General features: G+C 53.4%; 1 protein-coding gene across 2 annotated transcripts in view; it reads left to right on the top strand.

Annotated features, from left to right (window-relative positions):
- Window positions 1-8,660: 8,660 nt before the first annotated feature.
- PHF12 (PHD finger protein 12) overlaps window positions 8,661-15,865 on the top strand; it is a 29,466-nt gene continuing 22,261 nt past the window's right edge. For both annotated transcript variants that reach the window (XM_063295070.1, XM_063295061.1), the window contains exons 1-2: window positions 8,661-8,846; window positions 8,946-9,283. In XM_063295070.1, coding sequence (XP_063151140.1) covers window positions 8,781-8,846; window positions 8,946-9,283 — 404 coding nt within the window. In that variant the 5' untranslated portion in view covers window positions 8,661-8,780. The remainder of the gene's footprint in view (window positions 8,847-8,945; window positions 9,284-15,865) is intronic.

Genomic DNA, 15,865 nt, shown 5'->3' with positions numbered 1-15,865 from the left:
GGGATCCCAGGAAATGAGAAGTTTCTTTCGTCAACCTCAAGGAAGCTGAGGATCTTTCCAATTCTAGCAGACTGGGTGGGGGGACCCAGAGGAGGGGCCATGAGGCTGGGAGTGGGGCTGTCCCTTCCTCACATGGGTGGGCCTCTGGATTTTGGTGGAGTGATTTGGGATTTTGCTTTGTGGTTGTGTATGTTTAGTTTTCATGACATTCAGTCTGTTTTAGAGCTTACACAACATAGAGGCTTCTTTTGAAGTGGTGGGGAACCGTGCTGCCAATTTGGGGAGGTTGTGATTGGAGGGCTGTCTGGGGGCCAGAGCAAACAGTCTTGGAGGTTCTGTGCAGCTCATGGGTCTCGAGTTCCTCATCCCTGGTCTTGAGGGTCCAGGACGCAAAGACCCCTTGGAACGCTGGACGGCGAGTGGCAGGAAGCAGAGAGGCCCAGAGGTGGTCCTTTGTGATCCTGCTCTGCCTGCTGCGCCATTGGATCCTGTGGAAAGCAAAGCCACAGTTTGGAGAACCCAGCAGCCGAGTGTGGCTGAGCCATACAGGAAATCGGAGAGCTGAGTCCTCTTGAAAAACGGGTGCCAGGAGGCTCTGGTTTCAGTCGAAGCATGCCACGGGAAGGTTTAGCTCCCCCTCCTAACCGAACCCTGCCCATCTTGCTCCGAAGTTCTTCCTCATGCCTTGAGCAAGGGGTGGAGGGTCACCGAATAAAGATTCAGTGTCAAGCAACCCCCTTGCCCAGCAGCAGAGCCTGGCAACAGTCATGAAAAAGAAGGTCTCTGTCCCCGGTGGAGGTCCCTCTCTTGAAGAACCTTGATGAGGGAAGGAAGAGGCCATCCAGGCGTGAAGATCCTACTAAGGCAACCCTTGGCCGCTGGCCAGCATAGGTCTTCCCCGTGCTCTTCCCCTTCTCTCTTCCTCCTTGGCAGGCAGGGTGGGCGGGCTTCTGAAGACACCAGCAGCTGACCCTGCCCGACACACATCTGAAGTCCGCTTTTAATGTTTATCTACGTACCTATCGGTGCAGAGTTTCCTACATTATTTACTTTGGGACACTCAAAACCATCCAGCACAGAAATGGCAAGAAGGTCCCCCCAGGGTTTGCTGAAGGCAGCTTGCTCACCATGGGCATCTGAACATCCTGCTACACAGTAACAAGGTCTCGAGTGAGGCCAGAGGGGGGAGGAAAGGTGTTCCCGAGAAGGCGGGTCTCCCATCCCACTGGGGTAGAAACCCTTAGCATGCGGGAGAGCAGAAAGAGGCCCTGGAAGTTCCTGGAATCTGGGCCGTGGGGGATATCCACCTCTGTCAGTGATAACCAGCACTATTGTGGCTTCTGGACTGCTTTAAAGGCGGCCCCACCTTGAGTGCGCTGCAGTAGTCTAACCATAACAGGATGAGGGCCTCGCTGCCAACAGAGCCTCCCAGGTGACGAAGACCTGCCGTTGGCACCTCGGACAAAGCCAGCCTCCATCTCTAGCAGGACCCAGAGGATGCCCAAGGCCTTGAGTGAGGCCAGAGGGGGTAGGAAAGGTGTTCCTGATATCATCCTGAGCCAACATTGGCACCAAGATCAAGCCAGGTCTTCCAGGGGTTTAATAGAAGCTTGCTTTGACCCAGCCAAGCCCTTGGTCAGGATTACCATCGCATCCCCAATCTGACCCTGGGGTGGTGATGGGCAACTGGGTCTCATCAGCATTCTGATGGTACCCCACCCTAAAACAATGGATGGCCTTCCCCAGTGGCATCCTGTGGATCAGTGTTTCTCAACCTTGGCCGCTTGAAGACGTGTGACTTCAACTCCCAGAATTCCCCAGCCAGCATGGCTGGCTGGGGAATTCTGGGAGTTGAAGTCACACGTCTTCAAGCGGCCAAGGTTGAGAAACATTGCTGTAGGTGACAGAGAGCACGGAGCAACCATACTGGAGCAGCCCCATCTCAGACAGCTCATCCTCCATACACACTGGCTGGGACCGGCCAGTTAAGAGGGGGAGAACCACCGTGAGACGTGGCCTCCCATCTCCAATCCTGGGAGAGATCCAGAAGGAGCCCTTGGTCACCGGGAGGAACGACCCCTCCCTCCAGGCCTCAGCAAAGGTCAGGCACCAGGTGGCCAATGCCATTTCATAGTCCAGAAAGTCCATTGCCTCCAGGGCCCCTCTGGCTGACGCCCAGCTGTCCTAACCCTTCCCTGGAATTGGGCAAACATCGCCCCTTGGATCCCAGGCAGAGGGCTGCTGCTCCCCTCTTTTGTAGACTTTTGGCCTGCCTCCGAGGTTGGGGAGGGCAGCTCAGCAGAAGCCCCTCCCCTTGGCTCCTCTCCCCCCACCCCCATCAGCCCACCGTCTCCATGAGGAGGATGCTCTGTCTGGGGAAGGCCAGGGCTGTCTCAGCCCCCCCCCCCCCCCCGTGCCCCTGGCTCTGGAGGCGAGGAAAGCTTTCTATCATCAACCTCAAACGATGGAGGTCTTCGGCATCTTCAAGCAAGGGGAGAGGGGTGAGGAGGGAGAGCCAACTTTTTGGACTGTTTCATGAATAAACCAGTGTTTTAGAAAAATGTGTGTTGTAAGTCACCTTTCTGGAAGGCATCCAGTTTCTGGGGAATACTGGAGCTGCATTCACCCCATACAGAGAGCGCCCTGCTGGGAAATCCAGAAGCTGCCATTTTTTGATTTCCAACAGTGTCATGGTGGAAATTGATTTATTTAGAAGATTTATAAACCAGCTCATTTCAGAGGCTCTTCTCTGTCCCTGCTCAGGAGAACAGGTGCCCAGCCCAGGGCCAAAGTTGGCTTCTGCCACCACTGGAGGTGGGAGTTCTGGTAGATGCCCATGGGTGGAGGCCCCTCATGCCAGATGTAATGAATGCCCATTCTAAAACACTCTCAGGCTCATGAGCAGGAATTCAAAGATACCTGATTTATTAAAGAATAGCATGCAGGATCACAGAGAGAGCTGAGAATGATGAAAGTGTGCCAAATTCAAGCTAAAAACCCTCGGTGCAAACAAGATCCCTCCCCCCATAGAATCTTCCCAAGTTCACAATCCCAGGTGCTCCTAACGGCTTCTGATGGTCTGCGGGAAAAGTCCTTGAACGGAGCACATAACCCAAACACATTCCATTGAAATGAACATAGATACAGAGCTTGGCACAAGGTTTCACAGCAGCTCCCTCCCAAACAGAAATGCGTGTCAGCGCCATGGCATGTGAAACGTTACGATGTACAGTGCACGTTGAAACAGTGAACATGACACCAGAATTGTGTAAAGACAGGAGCAAAGATAATATTCCAGGAAGCCTGAGCACTCAGAATGTTCATAGACCTGCTGCAGCTGGACTTCTGCAGGGCGCTCAATGGCGGGCCACCTTGGAAGAGTGCCAGGGAGTGCGCAAAACCAGGCAAAGGTGTTTGGATCCTACCCTGGGTTGATCAGCTCCCCTGGTCCATCTGAGAAGACCTGTGCTGAAAGGCTGAAGTCAAGTTCACCAGAGCAGTAGGTCCCTGCCCCGCACAGCACACAATTGGAAGAGTGCGGTGACATTTCCATGCTGCCTTCTTGTCCTGAAAACTTCACTCCCTGCTCCAATGGGAAAGAGGTTGGGGAGGAAAGGCTGACCTGGGGAATTAGTCCCTGAGCCCAAACACGGGGAGGTGGCAGAGGATCGCAGGTTTCTCAGGTGCCCAACGAGCAGAGGATAGGTGTTCTTTTCTGCCCCCGCTTTCCCCAAGCAGGGAGAAATTCCAAAATGGGATGTTCTTGATGGAGTTTTTAAAGGTTAATAAAGGAACTCCAAGCGGCTAACAACAATCTTGCAAAGCAGAAGCATGAACCAAGAAAGAAACTTGCACGTTAAGCTTCATTACGTTCAGAAATAAATTCAGTCTTCACACAGTAGTTAGATGAAGGAAAAAGAGATAGCTTGCTTTTATTCAGTAGATCTGGATACAAGTAGATTCATAGTAGAAGGTACTTAATCATCACTGGTTCTTTGTGGACATTCTTACAGAAATAGAGATGTCTGCGTGCAAGCGAAATGAAAGGACGAGAGCTGCGTTCTGCAGCACGTCCTGCTTGCAGGTGTGCCAAAAAGTAAAATGGAGATTGTTAATCCCCAAACCCAAGGAGGAGGAGGAAGTGGAAATCAGGTGACCCACGTGACATCCCACAAGCACAATAGAGATGTGTTTGCTAGAAAAGCCCCTTTATGCTTATGAGACAATGCTGAGTTGACCCCTGATAATTCCAGCAGTTCTTTGCAGAAGTGGTCGGCCCAGAGGTGTGATATTCTTTAATTTTGCAAAGAGCAAAATTGCTCCCCCAACACTAATTCCCAGGGGGGAGTGGGAATCATCACTGTCCCGTCCCACGGTTCTTCAACCTCCTGCTCCCTGGAAATGCCACCCCCTTTCATCAGAAAGAAATGGCCCATTCCACCTTCTGCAATGCGATGCTCCCTGCCACACCCCTGTACTTGGGGAAGAGAGGCGCACAAGTTCTGTCTGGCCACTTTCAAACCTTTATTCTAACAACATGCTCAGCTCTGGGCAGAGAAGCCTCCACCGAGGGTCCTCTCCAGGGCTGCCTCGGGACCATCCCCACCTCAGAGGGATGGGTCACTCTCTGGCCCTAAACCACTCCTTTCAGTCTGGCCTCCGAACCCCAAGGAGGGCTGCATTCACAAGACACCCAAAGCTAAGAAGCTTGGTGAACAAGTGCACCGTTGCACCTCATCGTTGTGTGTCCGTGACTAATGGCATGACGGTTTCCAGAATTAAACCAACAGTCTGGGTTCCTAGGACAGGACAGGACAGGACAGGACAGGCTAAAGTTGAGTTGGCTTGTGGGTCAAGGAATTGGTGAAACCCAGCCGTTCCCTTGGCACACGGGCACAGATCTCCAATCTTCGGTGGTGGGCCTGCTGTACCTTACCGGCCCCCACCGGCGCACACACCACCATGGCTGGTCTAATCCCCATTTGGCAAGATGGGGCAGAGGAGGGCTGAGCTGGGAGAGGAGCTGGGGGGCCGAGGCCAACCAGTTGGTCAGATCGGGGGCACAGAGGCCAGACGGGTGGGCACAGGTGTGGTGCGGCTGCTAAGACACTGGGGCACAAGAGACCCAGCCTGAAGCTATTTGAGGCTGTTTAGAGAGAAGGTACACCACTGACATCAGGTTCACACAACCAGATTGCCACGTGGCTTTGTACGTTTGACTCAGCCAGATGCAGCTTACTGAGACAAGTTGATACAGCCAGATTATTAATTATTTGTTATTTCTCATTATGAAAGACTGACAACGGATTATTTTTCAAACCAGTTGTTTTAAAGTTTGGGTCTAGCATGGAAGGTGCATGCAGCCATGGTGTTTCACTAACCTGGGTTTACCAGGTTGTGTGAACACTCACAGCCGCAAAGCTGCTGCTCTTACCCAGGTCACTGGCCCCTCAGCCCAGAGAGAGACCAATGGCCATAAAACCTGAGCTGGCAGGCTCCCCCACCCCGAGCTAAACAGGGGGGCTCTCAAGCCCCCCAGGGGGGCAGTCCCTCCTTGAGCATAAGTTCCTCCCCACTGCTTCTGCCAAGCCCTCATTCATTCCAGACAGAAGCTGCCTTCCCACCACATTCTTACCCCAGGTTATGTTTTGCTATGGACAATAGGCTGAATCACAACCCACCAGTGTTCACGTAATAAATGAAGCCACAAGCGTGGTTAAAATAAATAAATAAAGCTTTGCAGGTGGAGCACAGCAACCCCTTGGTCTTGAACTGATGCCTTTGACAACTCCAACGACTTAGTTGCAGTTCAGCCATCACTGGTGGACCTATTATCACGGCTGGGTCACCCAATAGTAAATGGTAAGCCCCAGTTTACAAGCCCAAACAGCTGCATTCACACCACACACTTGGCGTGCAGCTTAGTGCCCTGTAGGAACAAGTCTTTTAGGTGACTGAGGCTTGACCCAAACTTGGCACGGTTCCTGGCAGCAGCAGATGGACAGCTGTTACACCAACACTGTCAACTGCGGAATTGCTAAGCAAACTTGAGATCGCCATAGATTTCAATTCCTGTAATCGCCAGCCAGCTTAGAAGAGCTACGGAAGAGCATTAATTCTCTACAGGCATCCTTCTCCTTCACATATACAGGCAGTCCTCGCTTAACAACCACAATTGGGACTGGAATTTTGGTTGCTAAGCAAAGCAGTCATTAAGAGAATCTGATCTGATTTTATGACCTTTTTTGCAGTGGTCATTAAGTGAATCATCGCAGGCATTAAACAAACCAAGTGGTTGTTAAGCAAATCACATGGTTCCCCAATGATTTGGCTTGCCAGAGACTGGTTGGGAAGGTTGAAAATGGTGATCATGTGACCATGGGATGCTATGACAGACATAACTGCGAACCGGTTGCCAAGCACCCAAATCATGTTCACATAACCATGGGGGTGCTGTGATGCTTGTAAGTGTGAGGACCAGTCATGTTTTTTCAGCACCATCTTAAGTCCAATCTGTCACTAAATGAATGGTTGTTAAGTGAGGACTACCTGTAATCCCAAGTTTCTGAACAAAGGACCCTATTCTGTTCTTCGTCTGTCACATGGATCACAAATATTTACACATGTTTAGTAACAGGCTTCTAGGCTTTATTCACACAACACAGTATGCCTGGTGTTCGGTTTATTTCAGGGTTAGGGTTACGATGCGAATCCAGTTCCTTTGTTTAGTTCGGTGTTTCTCAAGCTCAGCAGCTTTAACATGTGTGGACTTCAACAAGATGTGTGGACTTTAACTCCCTGAATTCCCCAGTCAGCAGGCTGGCTGGGGAATTCTGGGAGTTGAAGTCCACACATCTTTAACCTGGGGAGGTTGAGAAACGCTGTCTTGCTTCATGAACAGCCTATTGTGCAAGGCGGTCGATTCCGTCTCCAGATCGGCCGGTGGGAACCGGCCTGCCTTTTCACGCGTCTTTGATTGATTTTCAGCCTGAGAGGGCAATGCCCACCCGGGACCAAGCCCAGACAATCCTGCTACAAGGCCCCCGTCAGCAACCTCTTCAAAAGAAGCCCCCCCACCAACCGCTCGCCAAACCCGGGGCGGGGGCCTCGCGGAGCCAGCGCCCGGCAGCGAGTGGCCGAGGGCGCGTCCCGGCTCTCCGCCGCGGTCCTCGCCGTCCTAAGAGTCCCGGTTCCGCTCTTTTCCAGGGTCGAGGCCGGGGGCTGAGTCTGGGGTCGCTATGCCCGCCCCAAGCTCAGACCCCCGGCTGGACCCCGCCTGAAAAGGCGGCGGCCTTGGGCTTTCCCTCCCCGGCCAGCGGGCGAGGGAGGGCCCTGCGGGAGGACCCCCGCCCCAATCCCAGCCTGCGAGCCCAGAGAACTAGGACCGCCCTACCGGACGGGGGTCGGGATTATCTTCCCGGAGACCTTCCTATCCGTGTTCACACGTACAGGTCTTTGCCCTGCCCGTGTAGATGGTCTACCCAGCGGGGGCGGCTGCCTCCCCCGAGCCTCGCCCCTCCCAAGCCCCCTGCCTGTGACGCTCCTCCGCCCCCCCCCAGTCATTTTTGGCCTTTGCGCCAGTAGATGTTCGCAGCCCGCTCCACGGCCATTCCAATACCCTCCGGCCGCACCGGGGCACACCCTGGACCACCCTGCAGGGTTGTCGTAGCGTCGCCGCGGCGGCAAAGAAGGGCGCTTGCAGCCGAATATCCCGGCTCTTCAAAAGAGCCGGGATATTCGGCGCGCGGACAAAAGAACTGCTCCCCTTTCCCCTCGCAACCCCGCACGTCGCGTCGTAGCTCTTTCTGCGCGTGCGCAAGGAACCCTGCTCCCCGTTCCGTGCGAGGCGTCGATGCGTCCGGCCGCCTGCTTGGCAATCAGGTCTCGCGCATGCGCCGCGAAGAAGCACCTGCGCCGAGCAAAATGGGGATCACATAAAATATTCACTGTGTAGTGATTAGCGTGCATGATTGGTTAAAACGTTCTTTTCAGTCATGACTTAATATGAGTTTGAAGATTTTCAATTAAATATTAAAAAAAAGAAAAGGTCAGAGTCTGCGCCGGCGCAGATCGAGAAATTGGAAAAAGACGGCGCTTGCGCAAAACAGACCGGGAAGGAAAGAGTAAAAGGGCCGCGCTTGCGCAGAAAGAGGATGGAAAACAAAAATAGTCCCGTCGGAGCCGCGCGTGCGCAGAAAAGGCCACCTGGAAACGTAGCGGCGCGTGCGCAGAAAGGGAGATGGAAAGGGGGACGCGCCTCGGGCGTGCGCGGAAACGGAGCGGAACGGGGATGTGACGTCGCGCATGCGCAGCAAGGGAGACCCAGAGCGCTGCCTCCCCCCCCAGCGAACCCGAAGCGTCGTTTTTTCCGGCTTCCCCGCGCCTGCGCGGCAAAGGGCCACCGTCGCGCGCATGCTCCCGGAGCGGCGGGGAGGCCGCGGTGCGCCTGCGCGACGAGCGCTGTGGCGGCGGCGGCGGCGGCGGCGGCGGCAAAGGGGCCCTGCGTGTGAGGCGACGGCGGCCGACCTTCCCCTCAGCGGCGGCGGCGAGGCAGGCAGCGCGGGCCCCGCCCCCTGTCATGGCAGCCGTCCCCTCGGCCGACCCGCGGCCTGTCCGGGCGGCGGCGGCGGCGGCGGCGGCGGGGTCCCCCAGGCCCGTCGGGTAGGCCGAGCAGGAGGCGGCGAGTCTCCCGCGGCCCCGGAACGCGCTTCCCCCGCCGGGGCGGCCTGAGGGGCGCGCTGCGGCCCGGCCCGCGGGAGCGCGCCCGCGCCCGCCGTTGGATGTGGGAGAGGATGGAGGCCAAGACGGTGGTCTACGACCTGGACACCACGGGCGGCCTCATGGAGGTGAGCGCGGCGCCGGGCGGGCGGCGGCGGCGGCGGCGGCGGCGGGGGGGGGGCGCAGGCCCGGCCCGGCGCCCGGCTCACCTCTGCTTTCCGCCCCAGCAAATCCAGGCGCTGCTGGCCCCTCCGCGGAGCGACGACGGCGGCGGCGGCGGCGGCGGCGGGAGCGAGAAGCGGAGCCGCCGGCCGGACCGGAGCGCCGACCCGCACCACCACCACCCCGCGCCGGGCCACCCGCCGCCGCCGCCCGCTGGCCACCCGCACGGGCCCCCGGCGCCGCCCCACGCGGGGGCCCCCCACGGCGCGCAGCACCCCGCGGCCGCGGCGGCGCAGCGGCGCAACGGCCGCGCCACCAACCACGACAGCTGCGACAGCTGCAAGGAGGGCGGCGACCTGCTCTGCTGCGACCACTGCCCCGCCGCCTTCCACCTCCAGTGCTGGTGAGTGCGCGGGCGGGCGAGTGCGCGGGCGGGCGGTCCCTCCCGGTAGCGCGGCCGCTTCCGTCCCCGCCGGCGCCGCGGCCCCGCTCCGGCAACATGGCGACCCGCCCGGGATTGTTGCCTTTTCCTCCAGCGCCATTTTGCCCATCGGGCCCCCTCGGGTGTCTCCCCTGCCGGCGGCGGCGGGGCCGAGCCCTTCCCCCTCCTGCCTGGGAGGCCGAGGGAAGGGCCGCCCGGGCGGACGGGGCCGGCCGGCCGTGCGCCCTCCTCGCCGGGAGGCTGCCGCCCGGGGGAGGCGAGGAGGGCGCGGGCGGCCTCCCGAGCGAGCCCAGCAGGGTCGGGCTGCTCTCCCTCGCCCGCTCTTTTGTTTATAGCCTGGAGGTGTTCGGCTCCTCCTCCTCTCCTCCAGCCGCGAGATCCGCCGCAGGTTTCCGAGCCCATTGTTCGCGCTCGGCTCCCCCTGGTGCTGCGCCGCGGCCTTGTAAGCGGGGCTGGTTCTCGAGCCTTCTTGGAAAGAAGGTGCCTTTGCCTGGCGTGGGCCTCCGGGAGCGGCGGCAGGGAGGGAAGCGGCGGCGGCGGCGGCCATAAAAGGAAGGCGGTGCGACTGGCCGAGGCGTCCTCGCGTGCCGCCGCACGATCGCGAGGGTTAGCGGAGCCCTCGGGCGGCTTAGCGGCCTGCGAGCTCGGCGCGGAATAGCGCTTTCGGCCGGCTTTGTGCGGGTGGCCATGGCTGGAGCCCTCATCTTCCCCTGTATTGTGGGATTTCTGGGACTGGGGTTGAAATCTGGGCTTGACTCGTGGAGGGCGACAAGTTTTGGGCATCAGGTTCACGGTTGGATGCGGGTAACCAGGAAGGAAGCGATGACCAGAGGGTTTCCAGCGTGATGGGAGGCTTTGCCTCCCTTTGGAAGGAGGACACACCCCGCCCTGAAGGTGGAGGGGGCCGGAGAGGTAGAGGGGAAGGCCAGCTCTGCCAGAGGAGCGTTCCCTTGCTGATCCCTGATCTGTGCCGGCCTGCAGCCCCCCTCCTCTCCCGGCCATTGTCTGTGCTGGGAGTTACGCCCCAACGCATCCCGAAGCCCCTGGGTCTGGGTCTGAATTGCTCCTGAGCAGCTACTGGAGGAATTCCTGGGATCCTCCTCGGAAAACAGGAGGCAGCCTTTCTCATTGGTGGAACTGAGACTTGCCTTTCCTTGGCTTCTGCAGGGCCATGCGGATCAACCATTTTGCCTCCAGGCTAGTGAAAAGCTTGGGGTTCTGCCTCCATCTGCGTTTCTAACATGGTCACTCGGTGGATGTGCCTGTTTAAGATGGCCATGAGCTGTTTTTGCTGAAGGCGGATAGCTGTTTAATTGAGGGTGGCATTTATTTCTCTTTCTCAGCATTTGTTTTTGTTTAAATTATATAAACTGGCAGCACACAGAGAAGCTTTCTTTTGGCATTTGTTTAACTTGGGTCCTGCTTTCTGTGGTGTTAAGTTTACTGTATTGTTTACACAGTTGCAAATAAAATTTTTCTTTGCATTTCTTACTTCAAGTTCAAACAATATTAGTTACTGCCTGCAGTTCCTCTAGGCATTTTCTTGTTGGGAACTGAGTATAAGCTGGATATGAGACATTAGAGTCTAGCTTGTATTGGGGAGGGGGAGCGGTGAGGCAGTCCAGGAGAAGAAAATGGCGGGAGCTAGCCATTATGGGTGGTTGGCAAGGTCCTGCCCTGTCCCCCTGTCTGGGCAGCACTGGACTCTTCCTCTAACAGCTGGAGTCTAGAAGTTGGGCCTTGGAGGCATGACATCAGGACTGCTCTGCCTCCCAGCTCCAAAAAAATTCTAAGCCTTACCACTCATGAGAAAGGAGAGAAGCCCTTGTCAGGATGAGAAAACTTGTGGACTCTCGCTGAGGAATGCGGAGGGGGGAGTGTTTTGGGGAAACTGTCCTGAAAAATGAGGCCCTTCTTCATCTTAGAAATCATTTTTCTTCTGTGTAATGTGTGTAATATGCCACGTTGGTTCTAAACTGTACCTGCATAAAACTTTCCTATCAAACAAAGAAGGGCCTGTCCGCCTTAGCTGTATTTTAGCTGATGCTGACCTGGCCACTTCTCTTGTGATTTCAAGCAACTGGGATGCAGCCTCTGGATAGTCTTCTGAGGATTAATTTGTATTAAAAGGATTATAGTTGGGAACAAGCTCCATGTAGAGCCTTGCCTTTTGGTCAGACCAGGCCCTGCATGTGTAAGACATTCATAGTTTCCTTTCAAAGTTATCAAAAGATAGCAATCGATTGTTGCCATAGCGTTGTTTAGAAAATAGGTAGAAAATTGTTAGAGTTTGTGAAGTCTCAGTTAACAGCCTGGTAAAAGAGATTAGGTAAAACTGAAAAATCCCATTTGTTTTGTGTTTCTTGAGAATTTGCACTCTCGTTGCCCGTACCTAAGTCCAGTCCGCTCTTTCCTCTGGGTACATACCATATTTAATGGAGATTAGCTAGAAAGCTACTGGTGCTTTAAAACTTTACTTCTGTTTAGTGCAAGCTTGTTCTTCCTGCTGCAGCTGACATGCTGACAGTAGCATAACTGATACTTTGAACAGCTTTTGTGAATAAATATTGCTTTAAAAATAGCTAGGAGGTACTTGGCAGCTTTGTTTTCTTTTACCGTTCCCCCAATCTGGTGCCTTCAAATATGTTGCCCTACAGTTTCCAGAATGCCCAGCCATCATGATCACTGGCCACACTGGTTGGGAGTTTGGGAAGTTGGCCTCGAACACGTTTGAAAACACCAGACAATATGCGTCCAGGTGTAAGGGGCTTCATCCCTTCCCCTTTTTAACATGCATATGAATGAGCATTAACTCCTGCAGTCTGTTCCCAAGGTAAATTTATCATTTTGCGGGTGAACCTGACTTTACAAAGGGCAGATACCATCCAAGTTTGTTTGTTTGTTAGATTGAGAAGTTGCCCAACTCTGGGTAGCTTACACTTAAAACAGAAAAACAATAAAAAAGAACCTCAATATGCAGACAAACTGCACATCAAACAACCAGCCAGAGCTTCACAAACACCCTATCCTGAGGCCTGGGAGAATAGCCAGGTTTTTAAAGACTTCCGGAACATAATCAGGATGGGACCTAAAGGGATCTCTGTTGAGTGTAATTTCCCTAAGAAGTTAAAGGAATTTCACTGAGGGAAAAAGACGAGCTTTGTCGGGCAGGTAACTAGGAAACAAGATGATAGTGGCAGAGAGTGAAGCAGGTGGACTGGATTTTTTTCCCAGGTTGTAAAAGCGTTCTCCAAACTTAGTGAACCGCTCTGTCCATCTCGCTCAACTCCCACTGATAGCTTCCTTTTTGCCTCTCAAGTCAGAGTCCCCAAAGCCATGCACAGTCTTTGAAATCAGCGTAACCTCCTGTGAAAGAGATTATAGCCCTATGTAAGAAGCTTAAATGTTCACTTGCGCCCTTTAAAAGTGCCTTCTACCCCCTTCCTCAGTTCGTATTATTTTTGTGAATCTTCCTCCTGGAGGCTACTTGCTAGCTGCTCGCTTTACAACTTTAAGGAGCTGACTTTGTTTCCCCGTATGATTTTTGGCTCAGCGGCGCTCAATATAGGTTAGCCGTTTGGAGACCTGTTGTGTGAGCACTTGAAAGGGGAATCTGGCAAATGCAGATCTGGAGTTCGGTCTGCGTTGCTTAGGAGTTCCAGTTTCTTCCTGTTCTCATAACAGACCCGGGTGTACGCTGTTTGCCTTCTGAGGGGGCACAGGTTGCTGTTTGTCTGAATGTATCTGTCACTGTTGACTCCAGCCTGCTGCAGTGTCCCTGTTCTGATATTTATCCAACATTTAGAAATGTTCTTTGGGGGCGGGTTGATTTCCTCCGTCTGCATAAAAACTTGTCTCAAAAGTCTGGGGCTTGTGAATGCTTATGATTCTGTTGTCGCTGGGGTATTAAGGGATGATCCAAGGCAGAATGGTCCATTTGGTCAACCTTGTCCCTTCACAGTCTCAAAAGGGGCTCTTTTCAACTTTACCTGGTGCTATTGAGAACTATCTGCCAGTTCCCCATGGTTTATGGAGACGTTGCCTCGTTTTAAGGTTGTTCAAATAATGTTACTGTGGCACAAAGTTTAATTAATTGATAATGCCCAGGTATTCACTGGGTTGACACTCTCTTTAGTGGCCTGTAAGCTGTGCTGAGAGTCCTTCCAGATGAAGTGTGAAGAGTAAACATTTTAAATATGCATAAGTAAATAAGTCATGATATTCACCAGGTATACATGTGCTGTGGAAAATATATTAAACGTGGGTTGAATATGTGCCTCTCTTTGATTTAGCTGAGTGTTACCAGCCTGCACTTCAGCTGAAGGCTGTGCGCATGTGAGGAAAGGATTTCCAGAATGGGGGTGATTTTAAGCATCCTAGTGCTCTCCAGTGGGGTTGGAAGTACCACTCCCAGGAGTCCCAAATTGGAAGAGACCATCTTTTGGGAAGCCTGGATTATAACCTGCTGCAGATTGCAAGGAAGGAGAATAGGCCTAGCAGTAGAACCTTTGTCTGCAGAAGGCCCCAGATTCCTCTCCAACAGTAATAGATAACAGTGTTGAGAAGGGACCCCACTCCTACCTGGGAGAGCTGCTGCCCGCAGGAATAGGTAGTTTGGGCTGTTAGGCAGGTGATCTGCTTTGAAGTCTCTTCATAGTACTACTGTAGTAACAACACGCCAGCCCATGAGACTGGATGGACTGAACAGCATCACCGCCTGCTGTTACAGGAGGAAAGGCCCTTAGATGGAGAAGGAAGATTCAGGCTGCCATTCGCTGAAGTCCTGGGCTTCCCTGGTTGGTCTGGAGAAGGAAGAGAAAGAAAAGGGGCACGGGAGACCAGAAGGGGCAGCCAGGGGAGGGGTGGGGAGCAGTTTGAAGGAATGGGTTATGGCTTTGTAATTTTTTGAGCCGTGTTCTCCATTTTTCCTTCAAGTCAGACTGTAAAAGGTGGGGAGCAGGATCAGCAGAAAAACTAAATTTGATTTAAATTAATTTAGATTTAAATTTAAGTATAATTATAGTTACTTATTACCTCCTTAATTGTAAACTTTTGGAGGAACTCTTGATTTGTCAGCTCTATCCCTTGGGGTCCTGGGGTTTATATCCTGATATAAAAGGAAGCCTCGTAGTGGAAGAAAAGAGCAACAGTAGATGAGAGGAAAGGGATAAAGCAGTGTTTCTCAACCTCGGCAACTTTAAGATGGGTGGACTTCAACTCCCAGAATTCCATAGCCAGCGTGGCTGGCTGGGGAATTCTGGGAGTTGAAGTCCACCCATCTTCAAGCTGCCAGGGTTGAGGAACACTGGTATAGAGACTTGAAGTATCAACCCACCAAGAAAACCTTCCCACAGCGGCTATTCCAGGAAGAGCTTCTGTGGAGTTGGCGCAACCATCAAACAGGCCTTCTTCCTGGTAGAGGTATGAGGGTCTCCCAGAGCAGGAGCTGGACAATTACTGGCGTATAAGAGGGTTCTGGGCAGATGTCTGTCAAGGGGCCGGGTCTCAAACTGTCCAGATGTTTCTGGGTAAGAACTAAAGCGTTGATCTGAGCTGCAGAGAAAGAGTCCTGTTAGTTCAGCTCATGCAGTCCAGGAAAGGTACGCTTCCAAGTCTTCAGTCCCAGCCAGCTGATACAAAACGATTCCACCAGATGGTTCAAGTTTCCACGCCTCCTTCTCAACAGCCCAAATGGAGCATTAAAATCATGGCAGGGAGCTAAACGGTCATCTTGTTCAACTCGCTGAAGATGCCAGTAGAAGAGAGTCTCTGTAGCTCAGAGTTGAACTGTGGAGGCCTTGGTGCTCTCTGAGCTGGGTGGTTTGCTTGCAGACGTTTCCTTGCCCGGCGAGGCCACATCTTCAGTGCCTCTGGAGACGTTGCCTAGTTGGGCGACACGACGTCTGCAAGCAAACCACCCAGGTGAGAGAGCACCAAGGCCGCCTCACTGAAGATGCAGAAGACCAGGGAGGGGGCCGCTTCAGTCATTCTGACCAAGATGGTGCTACTGTCTCACTGGGTTTTTTCCCTCCAATTTGAAGAATTATTTTAAAAATTGCAATTTTCTTTATGCAGTATGTGTTCTCCTTTCTGGGGAAACAAAAATCAGAATTCACTTTAGGTGCTGTAACAGTTAAGGCTGATGCGTTGCTTTGGCAAGGGAAATTTGGCTAATTGGGACTCTTCTAGGAAGAGATGCAGAGGGCGGTTTCCTTACCGCTTAGGCTGTGTGGAGGAAATGTCCACAAATCAACACCATACAGTAAACTTCCACTACCCCCTCATTTTTCTTTCATAATTCTTGCCAGGGGTAGTATAATACGATAATCAGCGATACTCCATCATACATTTGGCCAAGTGTATGTCTGTATATCAGTGAATGTGATGGGTGAGCTGTTCCTTGATTGAAAAAAGCTTCTGGGACAGGAAACAAGAAATATTAGAGAAGTTAGAGAAATAAATTCACTAATTGTGGTTGATGCGTTAAAGGGAATAGGTGCATATGGAAGTTGCCCTTGTTACCTAGAGAAACTCTGCAATTGT

The sequence above is a fragment of the Candoia aspera genome, chromosome 1 (genome assembly GCF_035149785.1).
Source record: "Candoia aspera isolate rCanAsp1 chromosome 1, rCanAsp1.hap2, whole genome shotgun sequence".
Lineage (NCBI taxonomy): Eukaryota > Metazoa > Chordata > Lepidosauria > Squamata > Boidae > Candoia > Candoia aspera.
The sequence above is the reverse complement of the archived record's forward strand: the minus strand, read 5'-3'. Positions and strand labels throughout refer to the sequence as shown.